The 16,082-nt window shown below is 41.2% G+C and overlaps 2 protein-coding genes across 7 annotated transcripts; one reads left to right on the top strand and one right to left on the bottom strand.

The window, feature by feature from the left end:
* Nucleotides 1–486: 486 nt before the first annotated feature.
* Nucleotides 487–1,725, bottom strand: msmbl (microseminoprotein, beta-like). The gene is made up of 4 exons (XM_014982279.2): nucleotides 1,617–1,725; nucleotides 1,346–1,427; nucleotides 1,123–1,237; nucleotides 487–1,021 (listed from the first exon to the last, which is right to left on the bottom strand). The coding sequence occupies exons 1-4, from the start codon at nucleotides 1,617–1,619 to the stop codon at nucleotides 892–894; spliced, it is 330 nt and encodes a 109-aa protein (XP_014837765.1). The 5' UTR covers nucleotides 1,620–1,725; the 3' UTR covers nucleotides 487–891.
* Nucleotides 1,726–2,284: 559 nt separating this feature from the next.
* On the top strand, nucleotides 2,285–15,899 carry kansl3 (KAT8 regulatory NSL complex subunit 3). 6 transcript variants are annotated; one of them, XM_088008968.1, is made up of 21 exons: nucleotides 2,285–2,465; nucleotides 3,922–4,194; nucleotides 4,325–4,495; nucleotides 4,601–4,691; nucleotides 4,942–5,127; nucleotides 5,231–5,359; nucleotides 5,690–5,806; nucleotides 5,905–6,003; nucleotides 6,288–6,359; nucleotides 6,462–6,536; nucleotides 6,635–6,792; nucleotides 8,241–8,493; nucleotides 8,888–9,044; nucleotides 9,356–9,433; nucleotides 9,671–9,844; nucleotides 11,282–11,369; nucleotides 11,588–11,715; nucleotides 12,101–12,210; nucleotides 12,944–13,142; nucleotides 13,817–13,935; nucleotides 14,753–15,899. In XM_088008968.1, exons 2-21 carry the CDS (start codon nucleotides 3,986–3,988, stop codon nucleotides 14,756–14,758), a joined length of 2,619 nt encoding a protein of 872 aa, XP_087865094.1. In that variant the 5' UTR covers nucleotides 2,285–2,465; nucleotides 3,922–3,985; the 3' UTR covers nucleotides 14,759–15,899. The 6 variants fall into 6 exon arrangements, with proteins under 6 accessions (XP_087865094.1, XP_087865098.1, XP_087865099.1 ...); XM_088008969.1 differs by having other exon boundaries at nucleotides 2,304–2,326; XM_088008970.1 differs by lacking the exon at nucleotides 9,356–9,433 and having other exon boundaries at nucleotides 2,286–2,465.
* The last annotated feature ends 183 nt before the right edge of the window (nucleotides 15,900–16,082 follow it).

The raw sequence follows: 16,082 nt of genomic DNA, 5'->3' as shown, positions 1-16,082 counted from the left end.
TAACTCATTCACAGAGCAGCTTACTTATTCACTGCAAACAGCAAATGCGTACATGGGAAGAAATACCGTATATGGTTCTCCCTGTTTATTAGGAATGAAAAACACACTAGATCCACAGAGATGAGTGTGAAAATGCCTTTGCCGTGTCCTTTCAGCCTTGATCTGGCTGCCATTGCTAATCAATGTTTTACTGAAACTGAAACTGTTGTTTTCCTTTTCTTAGTTTTTTGTATATAGGGCCACAAACATTCAGCAAACCAGACCTAAGTGGGCCTACCTGTCTAAACACAGTTAGACAAAAATGATCAGTGTTTTTGTAGCTGGGCATAAACTAAAGTTTTTTAAACCAAAAGAGAAGACAATAAAGCCAAATGAAATTACACTATCGTGGATCTACAGTTATTATATAGTCAAATTACTTTGTTTCATTAATATGTGGCACATTTAGCTTACTGTTAGATTAAAAGACAATAATTTACAGTAAAATTGTTTTGTTTTTTTATTTAATGTTTTTGGCCGATGATCACTTTCAACTTGATATTTTTGGCACTCCTGGCAAAAGGTTTGGACACCAGAGGTTTAATTCCTTGAAATCCTTTGTCACTGTGCCTTTTGGAGATGAAAATGTCAGCCTTGAGTAAATATTTGAATCAATACCCATATTGGGTACATTTCAGATTTCAGAAGGTCAAACATCTTTTATTTGTGCAAACACATAACAACCATGCTGAGCTGAAATGTGTAGATTGTCACAAGTACATTTTTTGTATTCTTTATTTATTCTGTAGGCATGTGAAGGTCCTTTACAGATTAAAGTCAGGTTAAAGGATCTTCTTAGTATTTCATAAAACCATCATTAGGATGTTTAGATCAACTGGATCAATAATTGCATTATTTTCCTACAGCAGCAAAAACGGGACAGAGCACAGATGGGTTGTCTTTCTTGTGGACAACATACTGGCATGACTTCGGGTCAAAAACAGAAACACAATCTTCAGGGAATTTTCTTGGAGTTGAATACCTGAAATCAGACGGCAAGCAGAAGAAACAATGAAATGTATGCATGTAAATCTAACTGTTCTTTTGTATTCACAATATCATAAAAGATTTCTTTGCACGTACCCATTGCAGCATTCATCACAAGTACAAACTTGACACACACTGTTCCTCCATTTTGTCCCTATAGGATGCCATGTCAAATCCACACTATCCTGGCAATGGGTCTGATTTTCTCTTTCTGCACCGTAAAAGGGAAAAACAAAACCAAGATATGGGTTTGAATATTTAAAGCAAAGAAACCTTATCATTTAAGCACCATAAGTATTCTGTGAATGTTTTGTTTTACCAGGTGTCCTGTGTTTGAAAATGCACTGAGAGTCTGACAGCGATATCAGGACACAGAGCAGCAAAGCCAGCGCCAAATATTTCTTTAGATTTAAGAACACACAGTGCACTTTAATAAACAACTGAATAATTTTTTATGTAAATATAATCAATCCTTTTATGTATGCATGCACATTTAAAGTTCAAGCAAACAATTCATAAAAAAAAATGTAACAAGAGTTTTAAAAACCCTCACAAGGAACTGTCAATGCAAATTGTTAAATAAAACTTACCATTGTGGCTCTGTGATTTGTCAGCTTGTCCAGGTAAAGAAAAATATGCTGAAATGTCCTTTGAGGACTGTGTCTTTTAAATACTGTTTTTGCAGGGACCTTTGGAATCAAACATCAATAAAGGAGTGTTTACTTCATTTACTGGAAGGGGTCAAAGCCCCTTGGGGAAAACAAATAAAAAATATAAAATATGCAAAATAATTTTTTGGGAGGGTTGTTCTGTTAACTCCTTGAGCTCAATTTTGGGTTTGTATGACCTTCAACTATTTGGTGTCTGTGCATGTTTAGAAGTAGGTGCGATTGTTTTAAGATGGTGAGTGTAGAGGTGGGCGGTGTGGACTTGGAATTTTATCAGAATATTTTATATTACTATTGTGATAAAGATAAAAAATGACGATACATGTCTTACTTGTTTTAATGGTATGGCCCTCCGATTGCCCTGTTCTATTTATTGGAAAAAACAAAAAAAAACAAAACAAAAAATAAACAGTCCGTTTAATTTGTATTACTTTTTTGTATTTTTAACCAGTTTCCAGCTTTATGATCCACTGCAGTGATCCAGTCCATGTTTTGCGTTACTCTCTGAGGCGCCACATGCAGGGTTGCCATATTGGGTACATTTCAGCTTCTTCTGTCCTGCCTGTTTTCAGTGCGAGGAAAAGGGGGAGAATTGTAGCGGGACAAGGCAACAAACCAGACAACAAAGGGAAGTAAGGGTTTTACGCAGAGTGGTTTTATGTTGCTTGCAACATTTTCATCATATTGTTTAATACAAACCTCTTTTTTACTTACTCGGCTCGGAAGCGGTCTGAAGTCATACCGACAAAGATGATCTAATCAGATGAGGAGGTATATTTTACTGAAAGCTCTAGCGACGTCTTACGTATTTGCTTTTAGCTTGCTATGCTAACATCCTTCTGCTAGGCCAACCCACTCCAGCCCTCCGCCCTCAGGGTCTTTAGCCTGTTCAAGCTAATAATGTTTTGTAGTGTTAAATATTTACTAAAGTCAATTATGCGATATGTTCGGTGGGGGTTATCATGATTTATTTAATGTTACACAGAACTCAAATACGTTTACGTGCAGTGACTGAAGCTGTATTTATTATGACAATTGTCTTCTCAATTTGTATTTTGTTTTACTACTTTAGCCTTTTTTGCTTTTTTAAATCTTAATCCCGCTCACTGCTTCTTGGCGGACGAAGCATTCTCAGATCAACATACTGACTGGACATTTTTGTAATTTGAGTTTTTATTATTCATGTGTGCTAGAATATTGACACATGAGCATGAATAGCGAAGAAAAATATTCTGGGTCGACAAGATTTCATGTATAATTTTTGAAGCTGTGGATTCAGTGTTTAGTTGTCCTGCACAATACCAATACCAGGCCTGATAGCATGGTAGTTTAAAAAAATCACATCCATTATAAAGCATAACGTTAATATAAATAATATATTAGCTAACATACATGTAGCTTTATGCATGCAATAAATACGACGTGTGTGTGTTATATTTTACATGATGCCAATATCGCAATAAAAGGTTCAAAACTAGGACAGCGACTGCACCTTAAAGGCAGAATTTCTGGGTTTATTTACGTTTCTCAACTTTACATTTAAACCTATGGAGTTGAACATTTACTTTAGAAAACTTTTTCTCAAGCTTTGAAACAAGTCAAATGTGATTTTGTTGAATAGAAACTTCAGTACTAGACTACATATTATTATTTAGCATATTCGCCAACAAAGTGCTTGGAAACTTGCTAAAAGTAACTTATCTGCTATTATCTCTTCGTGGGACAATCTCCACTTGGGTCTGTTCACGTTCACATTATTATAATATGATCTAAATCTCCACTAATTCCTCTATAGTCACCTCTATTTTATTTGTTCCACCTCCAATATGAACAGATGAGCTCTCTTACTTTTTGTAAGATACTTTTTGTGGTTTCAAATTGATGTAATTTATTTTGTATTGATGTGCTTTTCAGTGTACGTCACATTGAACACTGCCAGTGCAGTTGGGATAAATCAACCAACGTAAGAGGTGAAATCTGTAAACAAGATTTCACCTCTTCCGGCGAGAAGAGCAGTAACGCTGGGCTGGGTAAAATAAGATTGTTGACTCTGAAAAGTCACGGAGGATTTCTCCCTCAGAAGCCATCACAGTGAGGAGAACAGTGCATAACTTTGCAAAACACAAAGTCTGACACTGATTCCTCAGTAGGCAGTAAAACAAGAAAAAAAGTTATTTTCTTATTTCTTCAAGCATCTCTAAATGCTCTCCCGTTCCTCCTTTTCCAGACTCATCTAAACGCCCCACCAGTGGCTGGGGTCTGTTTCGGGCCGGGCGTGGCTCAAGAAGAAGATGCACCGCGGGGATAAGGACTTGCAGTCATCCGCACGCAAGATGGGCACGTCCTTGCTTTTCCAGCTGTCGGCCTACGAACGCGAGCTGGACCTGGTGTTTCTGGACCACAGCTACGCCAAACCGTGGAACGCTCACCCCGATGCCAGCAGCGCTCGGCCCACAAGAACGCTGTTTGTGACGCCGCGTCGTCAACCTGAGGCTTTATCGTGAGTATAAAAACAGTATTTAAGTGTTCTAAGGAAACAGACGCGTGGCTACCTTTTCGTTTTACTCTAAAGGGCGGATCATTCCTAAACAGTTCCTTGTACGATTCCTTTGTTGTTTTCTCCCGTACAGAGACTCTGATTCCCTAATCGATGTGGAAACGGTCACGCCAACACCTGTTCCTCTGTATGACAACCAGAAGGCTCTGAGTGTGATGAAGGAGTGCGAGAGGCATGTCCTGTTTGCTCGAACAGCCGCCGACGGCCCCCCACCTCCAGATGACTGGGAGGAACATATAAACAAGTAACCAGACATGCTTATTGATCACTTCTACTGCATTATTTGAAGCTCATAAGTCTAACACACCTATCAGCAGGTCAGTGTTTTGAGATGGTTTTTCCTTTTCAGGACGGGCTGGTCAGTGACCCAGAACAAGTTGTTCAACAAAGTCCTTAAAGCTCTACAGGGAGAAAGACTGGCACGACTGGCCAATGAAAATGTAACTTTTTTTTTTTTCGCTGCTGTTTTTCTATTAGTTTTCAACTCTAGGCGGTTAATATGTGTGGAACGCATCAAAATGTTTGTTTTTTTTTTTCTTTTTCTTTCTGTGCTTGAATATTTTAATCGCCTTCAGTTTTCTGTGAGTAAAAGTTGATACGTTTTTCTGGATTTGGTATTTAGACGAAAGGCCCCGCAGTGTCGCACTTGATCAGTAACGACACGTTTTTTTCTTCATCCGTGTATTTCAGGCTTCCAACGAGCCCATTCTGCGGAGGATAGCTGTAGACAAGTGTGCCAGGAAGGTGCGGCACGCGCTCGCCAGCGTGAACTGGGAAACCAAGCTGACGCAGTGGCTGCACACCACGCTGATCGAGTCGCTGAGCCTCCCCATGCTCGCTGCTTACCTGGATGTGCTGCAGACTTTAAAAAGCAAGGTATGATTTAGTCACTGAACGAACACCGGGAGCCGGTGCATGTAATATTTCATTACCTTGCTTGATCAGGGAGCTAAATTTTGATTTGTCTGTTTATGCGAAGCTGCCGACGCTCATCGACAGAATGCTGCTGCCGTCTGCAAAGACTGGAGCTCCGAGTGCGGAGGCTTTGTCTCTGCTGCTGAAGCGTCCCTGGGATCCTGCCATTGGGGTTCTGTCGCAGAACAAACCGGTAAAAACCACGACTAATGACAAAGTGGTTATTGGATGCGTTTCTTTTTTTTTGTTGTTGTGGACAAATCTTGAATAAATTACAACAAAGTTTTTCCTGTGCTTGTTGTGTCAGAAATCTTCTAGCAGCGGCTTTTCATTTATTTATTATTGTTATTGCATATTTACCCTACATCACACAGCCCTGGTTTAAACTTGAATGTATTTTACTACAATTTTGTATGGAAAAAACGAATTAAAAAAAACTAACGTTTGACTAAGACTGCGAGACGCAGCATGTTGCTCAGATAGATGCGACTCGATCCACTCTCCTTTCATCTGTATGTTGCAGTGCAAGCTTCCTGGCTCTCCTCTGATTCTCATCGCGCCGTCCAGCCCAACAAATCCGGCTCTCTCCACCTCGCGGAGGATGAGGTTTTGGCAGTCGCAGCTCTCCTGCCTGGGAAAGGTCGAAAAGCTCCCTCTGTTCTAGTTTTCCATTTGGAATGGAAGTCACTTCACTTTCCTTGCAGATAGAAGTTTTAATGAGTGCCGTTTTTACTGCAGGTCATCCCGGTGCACACTCATGTGAACAGTGGGGCCAATATTGGAATCACACAGTGTTTGGAGCACATGCTGGGGACGGTCAGAGCCAAAGTCATGGAGGTGTGTCTTTATATATGTGTTTATCACTGTGTGCTTGCTTCCTAAGGGTGTTTTTAAGATGTACATTAAAAATAATTATGACTATAAAAATATCATCTAAAGAAGTTGTTTTTTTTTTTGTTTGTAAATATTATGACTAGCCTAACAAAATCCTTGTGTTTATCGATTAAAATCTATGGCTCTAAAACCAGGATAAGAATGATTTGGCAGTTCACCAATTGTGCAGATCCACATATGTTGTAAAATGTTTGTAGTGACATTATTTCGTAAACTTTGTCCGACAGGTTCACAGTCACTTCCCACACAAGCCCATCATCCTGGTCGGCTGGAACGCCGGTGCGCTTATCGCTTGTCATGTAAGAGTTGGATAATATTATCACAATCACGCGTCATCACATGGAAATTTGTGTTTTTTTTTCTTTTTTCTAAATAAAAACACAAATCCATTTTTCTGCCAGGTGTCCCTCATGGAGTATCTGACGGCCGTCGTGTGTCTCGGCTTTCCGCTCCTAACGGTCAACGGGCCCAGAGGGGTGAGACCTCAGCTGTCCTCCTACTCGCTGTTAGAAAGTGTGACCTTCAGCTTGAATTCGGGTCTGTGATGAGCCGCTGGCGTGTCGCTGGTTTGCAGGACGTGGACGACCCGCTGCTGGACATGAAGACCCCCGTGTTGTTTGTGGTTGGGCAGAATGCGCTGCAGTGCACCACAGACGGCATGGAGGAGTTCAGAGAGAAGCTGAGGGCCGACAACAGCTTGGTGGTGGTCGGAGGAGCAGACGACAACCTCAGGTCGGTCGCCGCCCTGAGCAAGGTTTAAACTGGTGCAAGAGCCGGTTTAAAAGCTCACTGGTCCTGTTACGCCTCCAGAGGCAGCTTGACGCCTCTTCGTTAGCTAACTTAAAATTTTCTCTGTTATATTCTGAGCTTGGAGAATCAGAATGCGGGGAGACGGTGGTATCAGTGCACGACTCTTTGACAAAACATGCAGCTGTTGACGTGAAGATATACCAGCATGAAGAGATTTTTATTTTTAAAGAAGATTTTTCAAGCACTTTCTGTCATTTTTGTTAAATGTGGGCGTCTCCTGCTGTGAAACTCCATATTGCATCGACACGCACACCTGGAATATATTAGTCCAGACCGCTGGGATATTAATATTGCACACACTGATGGTGGTGTTGCAATATTTTTTTGCAGGTCTACATTTTGTCTGCTGTTTATCTGTTATCGCTTTATTATTGAAAGTATGTGGTCTTTTATCACCATCTGTCAAGAACAACATGTTATTTATTAATCTATGTAATCTTGAAAAGTCTGGAAAATGAGAGTTCCCAGAGTTTCACATTTAATTTACTAAGAGACGTGTTTCACTCTGACCTTTATTGTGTGAAAAGAGGGGCTTTAGCATCGATGAACATTTAGCTGATCATCTTCTTACATGACAACTCATCAGATTTCGCCTGACTCACCGATTGTATTGCTTTCTCAGTTGCTAGCAGACGCGCACGTATATTGAAGAATGGGGATTAAAAAGAGGTCACGTCACTTCTATAGGATTTTAAACTGGGCCCCAGTTCATTTTAAATAGGAACATTCTTAGGAATCCGGGTGAATGCTTTATAATCCCAAATAGCTGATCTGGGATCAGGACAAGGTAGCGCCGTAAAGGTGAAGCAAAGCTCTGTGTGTCCGTGAAGGCGAGGCGCTCGCTCGCAGCTTTTCCTTCTAATTTTTGCTCAGCTGGAGCAGCAGCAGCGCTCCAGTCATTGATTTTCGCTGCTGCTTCATTGGGGGGCGTTAATGTGCTGGTTTGTACGCCGTCTCGGCGTGTTGTTGGAACAGGCTTCCCCTGATGTTGCGGTGATTCAGTTGCTCTACGACGCCAACATTCTTACGTGTAAGCAGCACAGAGCTGGCTCAGTTTGGTCTGTGGATGAATCGCCAAAGAGAACAGAGGCGGCAGAATGGCTTGGGTTTATTTTTCTCTTGCTGAGAAGTCTCAGCTGATGTCTGAAAAGAGATTCAGTAAGCCTCACATTGCAGGTTCATGCATGCAAGTTATCAAGCTTTTCTCCACCAAATAAATGTAATTTTTCTTTTAAAAAAAACCCAATAAAACATCAGTACTTTATGTGAGGCAAAGAGACTGTGTGGAGTTAAAGTGGCTGCACCTCAGATGTCACTTTCTGTTTTTGAAAAAAATAAATAAATAAAAAGGTCCATGAATTTCTCCACAGAATCAATTCGGCAAAGATGAAGTCAGAAGGTTTGACGCAGACGATGGTGGACCGCTGCATTCAGGATGAGATAGCTGACTTTCTGTCAGGGGTCCTGACCCGGGCAGAGGGCCACGGTCACGGCTCCGGGGAGATGAGAGACCTGGACACGGAGAAGAAGAAGCGGCCTCGACGGGAGCTTCCCTTTGACGTGGAGAGAGGTCGACCTTCGTCTCCGGCTCTTAGAGTTCCCATTTCACCCTCAGGTTCAGAGGTTTGTTACAATCCTGTGAACATTAAGTTGCACAAATTGGAATTACAGAAATAAATTTGTTTAATGGAAACATTTTTGAACAATTTTGGGGGGGGGAAATAAAAAACTTAAGTTTGAAGTGAACATCTATTTTTTTGTATCTTAAAGTAAAAAGTTTTTGTTGTTGTTTTATTTTAATTTCAAACAGTAAAATGCAGCAGGTCCACCAGACCCACAAGCCAAGATAAATAATTTACAGTTAAACTAGGGAGCACCGTTTTTGGTCACACTTATTCTCCTGCCACAGAAGAGTGTAAAACTTGATAACTAGCTTCAGTGTTCGTCTATATAAAAAAATAAATCCTGGATATTTCACTTGACTCAGAGTTGTGGCGCATCTCTTCTGTCGTCTCAGGATTTGTCCAGCGTCTGCAGCAGCCCCACTTCCAGCCCCAAACCGAAGACGTCTGGTCTGTCGCCAGCACAAAAGTCCAGCCTGATCACGGCCACGCAGCTCCTCAAGACGCACATGCAGCGCTCTGGCGCCGTGCTCACACACAAGCAGGCTCAAGGTTAGCTAATCTCCCAACGCTGGATGCATTAAAAACGCTCTGTAAGCTTTCACATTCCTGGTACCTGAGCATAAACAACCCTCCCTTTTGTTTAAACATTTTTGGAAGTTAATCGCCTCAACTTTGGCTGAACTCTGCGCGAGCAGACGCCGTGGTATGCGAGATGTGAAAACGATTGCAGCGCGTTTTTATCGTGTCACGACATCCGACGGGGGTGAGATGGAACGTGACTGAAATTGCTTTCCTCTCATCCTCTTTGTCTCCTCTCCTTCTGCAACTTTCCTTTCTGGCTTTTTTCCGATTCGTTCCAGCTCAGTTTGCTGCTTTTATGAAACAAAACATGCTTGTGAGGAAAAATCTTCCTCCTGGCACCCCTCCTTGTATTTTTGGTAAGTATCTATCTATCTCTCCTCCTCTCCTCCTCTGTCCTGTCTTCTGGTCTTTTCTCTTCCACTTAGTTCAAATAAAGCGCCAGTTTAAAAGTACAAAAATATGTAGAAATGTACTATAATCAAAAGAGAGGTGAAAATGATCATACTTTGGCTGGTGAGGGAATTAAACCCTTATTAACTCAGGCTGATTCAGTGCTTCTGTCTTTGTGTATTGATGCTTCTTTGCCCCTGCAGTTCCAGTGACCAGCGATCAGCTGGAAGGCCTGGACAGAGACGAACTACGTCCTCACGGCAAGAGGAGGCAGACACCCAGTCCCACGCCCAGCAAGGCCTCCAAGAGAGCAAAGATTAAAGTTACCATTGTTTCCCAAAGCGAGTCAGCAGGAGGCGCCATCAGCCCTGCTGAAGGTAGAGAATCTGGATAACTTCCATATTTCCACGTATTGTGGTGTTTTGGTTTGTGCTCTCCTGTTGCAGCAAAGTGCCAACTTTTGTGTGTCTTTAATCATGAAAATGATTCATCTCGGGTGACGTGCGCCGCTCCCAGCACTTAGGGAAAGTCTTTGTTTGAAAAATCATCGACTTTAATTCATAAATGTGTAATTTGCGTATTTATTTATTTCACACTTTAAACCCTGAAATGAAATGAAATTTGACATAAAATTTGTGGACACGTTGAAATGGCAAGTTAAATATATATATATATATATATATATATATATATATATATATATCAGTTTCTGTTTTTTATAGAGTTCAGTATTATGAGAAAATGTGGCTTTTAAACAGGCTGAATCCATGTGAGACTTGTGACGGTGAACAGAGTGAACCTGTGACCCCGACTTTCTTTCTCTCTTTTTTTTTTTTTTTTTTTTTTTTTTTTTTTTTTCTACTTGACATTCTTAAAAGGTCTCCAAAAACCTGCACAGAAAAACCAAATGCAACCATTCGAGTCGTGTCTTTCGCTGAAACACGACACGTTTTTTTGCACAGAAGGAAAAAAAAGTTCAAGTATTTTCAAAGAAGTTGTGGAACATTCTGTTTATTTTATGTGAGTTTTTCAAGACCTCCAGAGCCATTTTGAAGAGAATCTCATTTCCTCACCATCATATTGAGGCATGTTAGTGGTGGGTACCAGTCCAGCATGCAAGTGGAGACAAAGTTGAAAATGAGCAGTTTTTCCACACATTCTTCACGTCTGCGCCATGTAAATGATGATATCTTTAGGATAATGCTTGGATCCATTAAGTCTTATTCTGAGTTTGAAGCCTGGACTCGTCACGTCCTGCAGTAATAGCAACCATAGCTACCAGTTGTTAAAAGCTTCACTTTGTCCGGATCAATATCGCCATTAAAAAACCTTTATAAATCCTTTTTTATCTAGTTTTTTAATAACCCTCGCCATCATCATTTCAGATTATGATGATGTTGCTCTGGTGCTCTATCTTTATTTTTGATAGCTTGTGTACTTATTTTTCTATTTAAAAAAAAAAGCAAGATTTTATTATTAATTTGCTGATACTTCTCCTGACATCTTATAGTTTGGATAATTCTTTCAGAACATCCAAACTATATATGTTTTTTTTTTATCTTGGCTCAGAAATTGTTTGGGGATTCAGTGATAAAATCACCAGAAATCCCAGCAACATTCAGATTTCAAGACAAAATGACACGATCCAAAGCTGTTTTGTTGTTCTGCTTTGGTATTGCAATATTACAGAAGCGGAGCAAAGTGCTTCACAAACATGACAGTGTTATATAATTCGCAGAAAGTCAATCTATTGTCTTCATAAATCCATCCGTAGCTGCCTGTCCTGATCTCGGGCTCTGTTTCTCTTCTCCCAGTGGGTGTCTCTGGCAAGCCTCTAACTGTGGCAGTGGGACAGACCGTGCCGGGTGCCAAGGAGCTTTCTGGACTCCTCACAGGCCAGCGGTAAGCTTGCCCGCTCTCACAGGCACAACGTAGAGCTCCTAAAACCCTAAGCGTACCTACGCCCACGTCCACGCCTCCCCCCTGTTGGACGACAATGTGTCTGGTGCAGAGGGGATCGATGAGAGGTGGTACTCAGAATTTCGAGAGCCGAATGACGGCCAAAGCAGCCTTTGCTGGTGTAGCTCCTGAGCAGACTGGTGGTGTGTGTGTCACTGCAGGTCTGGTAGTCTCTCAGAGGTGTCTGGTGCCCTCTCCCCAGGCTCAGGCTCATTCAGCAGCGTGCAGCCTTGCATGGTGTCAGTGTCCTCCACACCAGCCCAGGTGCAAGCTCCAGCTACTGCCCAAGGTATCTCTGTCTTGTCCCGCTTCGCACGCTCAGTTGCACGCAGCTGTGCAAACAGAACGCAGCACGGCAGCTCCAGCACACACACACACACACACCGTAATCTGTTGGCCTGGGTCAGAATGCTGTTCTGAACGCTGGATGAGGACAGTGTGTGAGGGCAACGTACTTTAGCAAACATCATCATTGATCACCTCTTGCGCCATTGCTGCTCGTCACCGATCCAAACCTTTCCCCCTGTTTTGGACGTGATTGTCCTCATTTGCGCTTGTCTTTGTTTGTCCACGTGTTCAACCTTTTGGTTTCTGAAAGTATTAATTTGGTCCTAATGTCTGCTTTTAATATTTAACTTGCATATTTGCTGTTTGTGCTTTTATTTCCTCTGCAGCGCCGGCTTCCGCCAGCAGTCTTCTGCAAGGCCTAAGTTTCAGTCTGCAGGAGATCGTTACCAAAGCTCCTAACCTTCCCTCCACAGCAACAAGCACAGGCAGCACTCAGGTACACGAGGAAAGAAACTTTACGCTTTGTACAAATTATAATGATGATGACAAACAAGAGTGTATTGGAATAAAACCGCTGCAGTTGCTGTCAGAAGTTTTGCTTACACTCATTAACATGACTGTTGTATTTATTTCTGGCTTTCAAAGACGCATGTAAACAGTTTTCAGGGGCTACAAGAGACGACAATTAATCGATTACTAAATTAGTTGACCAATATTACTAATTGATTTATCGTGATTGAAACGATTAACTGTTTCAGCCGTAATCTATTGTGAAACCACATTTAGTTTGGGTTGAAATCAGTGTCTAATTGTGTTTAGCTGTGGATTTGAGGTGAATTTGGAGGTAGTTCTTCACCCGCTTTGGGAAATCCACAGTTAGTACTGGCAACAAAAGCACATGATGCTGCCACCACCGTGCTTTACAGATGGTACAGTGTTCTCAAATTAACTTGAGAATAATTTCCTTTAATCTAAGGAGGAAAGTCTAGGTAACATGACTGAACTAAGAATCCCAAAACATAAAATAAAAACTAAAATTCATCTTTCCATCAAGCTAATCTCTTACAAAATGTCTGAAAAGACGAGTCCTATTGCACAGATTTTTTTTTTTTTTTTTGTCTTTCAGTCCCCTAATCAGATTTGAAATGTTAATATTAAAATGATTCTATGAAGCTGGATTGATGAGGAAAATCTCTCAAAAGTTTTTTTGTTCCTTTTTCTTCTCTCAGGTAGTTTGTGGAAAATCCCAGGAGGCGATCCTGAGCTCGGTCAGTACCGGCGGCAGCGCTCTGCTCCGGGCAGTTCCCGTGGTCACAACAGGAAGCATCTCGAAAACCACCGCCATCCACCAGCTGCTCACCAACGGCGGACTGGCCAAGCTGGCCAGCAGCTTGCCCGGCTTGGCGCACATCACCAATCAGACCGCTGGTATGTGTCGAACTGCCAAAACCCGACGGCCACGTTGAATGCCCGGGGGCGGAGGGGGGGGGAGTTCATTCACTCTCTGTTTTGGAAGCAGTAGTTCAGGACATTTTTAGACCAGAGAGGATTACGGCATTGCAGAGACACAGAGGACGGCTCTGTGGATGAGAGTGAAGACGGGTTTACTCGGAAGGAGTCGACCGGTGGAAAGTTTGCAGAGTCGCATGTTCTGCTGACTCTGCGTCACTATCACATTTGGACTCATGTTTATGGAAAAATTGCCTAATTATTTGATTCTGAAGAATTGAATATAAAATTATGTTGGATACGTTTAGTGAATTTATTAAAACATTCAATCCAGCCTGCTGCCATTGTCAAGTCATTTGTTATAATTATCATCGCATGTTTCTTTTGTTTTTGTCTCATTATCTCGCAGCATGCTGTGAATTGTTCCTTCCAATCACCTGAGTTAAATAACATTAACACGTGGCATTATTCAGTTCCTGTGCCTGTTGCAATAAAGACTGAAATCAAACTCATCTGTCCATCGTTTTCCTTTTATTTTGATTTTCCTGTCTTAACCATTTGGGGGTGGGGGAGAAAGCACAATTATGTTCTGTATGGAGCACTAGCATGTCTAGGTTGTTATTGTTACAGGGTTTTTATCTGTGTGTTGTTAGGAGGGCAGAAAGCCCCGGCTTCTATAACGGTGACCCTCCGCGGAGCACAGCCGAGTAGCGCAGCAGCGTTCAGCCAAGCAGGTGAAACTGTGACGGCAGCTCAATCAGCTGAGCCCAAGGTGCGTCACTGGAGCCCGGTGAAGCTTTTTAGTTCCTCTGAACACGGCGTGGCTTTATCTTGCCCTGTGCGTCAGCACGTACAAACCGATTTAGGAACGCAAGTCTGCCTTAAAATGGGGCTGCCAAAGCGTATCGAGGTGAATTTACGACTTGCTCTTGGAAACGGATGACTGAACGCAGGGCAAGACAAAACGTCTACATATAAAATCTCAACTTGGGTTGTTGCAACACATTGCATTAAACTGACACGCAGACGTCTTTGCTCAATTTTTCCTGTGTGCTGCTGGTGAACTTGCGGGGGAAAAAAAGTGTTTCCTTGCTTCCAAAAGACAGAAATAAGGATGTTTGAATCATTTCCAGTCACAAAAACGCTAATGGAGTGCCACTCATCACTCTTGCTCAGAGTGAAAACTCAGTTTTTTACTCCTTAAGGAACAACACATTCTGCACAAAAAATACTTAAAAACTGCTACTGAATTTAATGGTTTTTTTAGTGTAGATCTGCTTCAGTTTGTGTCAGAATCACAATAAATGTTAGTTTTATAAAGATTCTGTAATTTTAACAGCAGCAGAAATTATTTTCAAATATAAAGAATTAGCTGACATGAAATTTTTACTACAGATTTTTTCTTTTATTATTGTGAAACCAATATTTTTAACCGACACTTGGTGAGAATCTGTCGGCTCACATAATTGCATCAAGCACTTGAAGGCAAAACGGGGAAGTGAAGTGATTGCTCCTGCAGATTGAACAGAACAGTTTTGTCATTGAACAGAATAGTTTTGTCATTGGGTTTCACTGTGCCCTTCTCACAGCAATGAACCTCTCAGCTCACTGTAAGATGATGCCGCGTCAGCGACTGCTCTCTGCCTGCAGCGATGGAGACAACACCCCGCGTCGTGCAGAAAAAAAACAGCTGCCTCGTGTCCTCCAGAGGGGTGTCCCGTTGAGCTGGGAGGAGAGAAGCTTGGGAGTCATGATTGCTGTGTTTGTAGAGGGATTCGAGCTTCAACGCAAGACCTCCTCATTGTGCTTTTAAGTAGGGCATTTTGACAGCAAGATATACGACTTGATCACATGTTATCCTCTCTGGAGAAAATTATATTGTGAGTGTAAGCCACAAAACTACCTGCATTGTGGTAAATTAGCTCTGACAAAGGCAATTGTCAAATAAAAATAAACTAAAATGTTACTTTGACGTTTTTTGCCGAACCCTAGATTATTGTTCTCTCGCAACTTGTTGTAGATGGTTTGAACGTCACAGTTAGAACATTTTGAACATTTTTGTTTGATAAAGTTGGTTAAATTTTGGTGTGATATGTTTCAGCATCATTCCTTAAAACATAATGTTCTTTCCGGCTGGCTGCGGAGCCTTGCAAAAATATTTATACCCCTTCAACTATTTAGCATTGGTTATGTGATTCACAAACTTTGATATATCTTGTTGAGATTTTACATGTCAAACCAATCCAGAATAGTTGTGAAGTTTTAGAAAGATTCTTACAAATAGTATAAATGTTTAATTGTGCCATGGTTTTTTTATTCAGTCTCCTTAACACTATTACCGCTGAATAAAATTTGGTGCATCTGGTTTCCTTCAGATTTTCCAAATTTTATTTAAGAAATTATGAAAATATAATTTTCCTTACACTTTGCTGGTTTATGCTGTTTTGGTCATTAGTTCTCATGAAATCACAGCAAAAGGCATTAAACTGTGCAGTCATAATGTGGCAATTAATAGAATAGTTGTATGGGTATTAATATTTAGACAAGCCTCTGAACATCATGTCAGTATTCATTTTTTGACTGTGTTACGTGGTTTCTCTGATATACCTTCACATTTGTGCTAAACTAATTTCAAATGTCATTATTTGTTTATAATCACAGATGAAATTGTTAAACATGTTCCTATGGAAAACCCACATAAAACGTTGTTCCACTTAAACCACCATTTAAATTTTATTTGGTTTGTACTGTTTCATTGCTTTCATTTTATTTGGCCTTCTTGTTTGCACTGAACTGGTTTCTTCCCTCTGAGAACATTTGCTTTGCCTGACCAATCTAAACACTTTTTCCTGTGTGTTTAACAAGTAAAGAGACTCTGGTGTTATATTTTGAGGGATGGATACGATTTTGTGTTTACAG

The sequence above is a fragment of the Poecilia mexicana genome, unplaced genomic scaffold (genome assembly GCF_051168715.1).
Source record: "Poecilia mexicana isolate PSO_F unplaced genomic scaffold, ASM5116871v1 scaffold_9, whole genome shotgun sequence".
NCBI classification, from domain to species: Eukaryota; Metazoa; Chordata; class Actinopteri; order Cyprinodontiformes; family Poeciliidae; genus Poecilia; species Poecilia mexicana.
The sequence above is the reverse complement of the archived record's forward strand: the minus strand, read 5'-3'. Positions and strand labels throughout refer to the sequence as shown.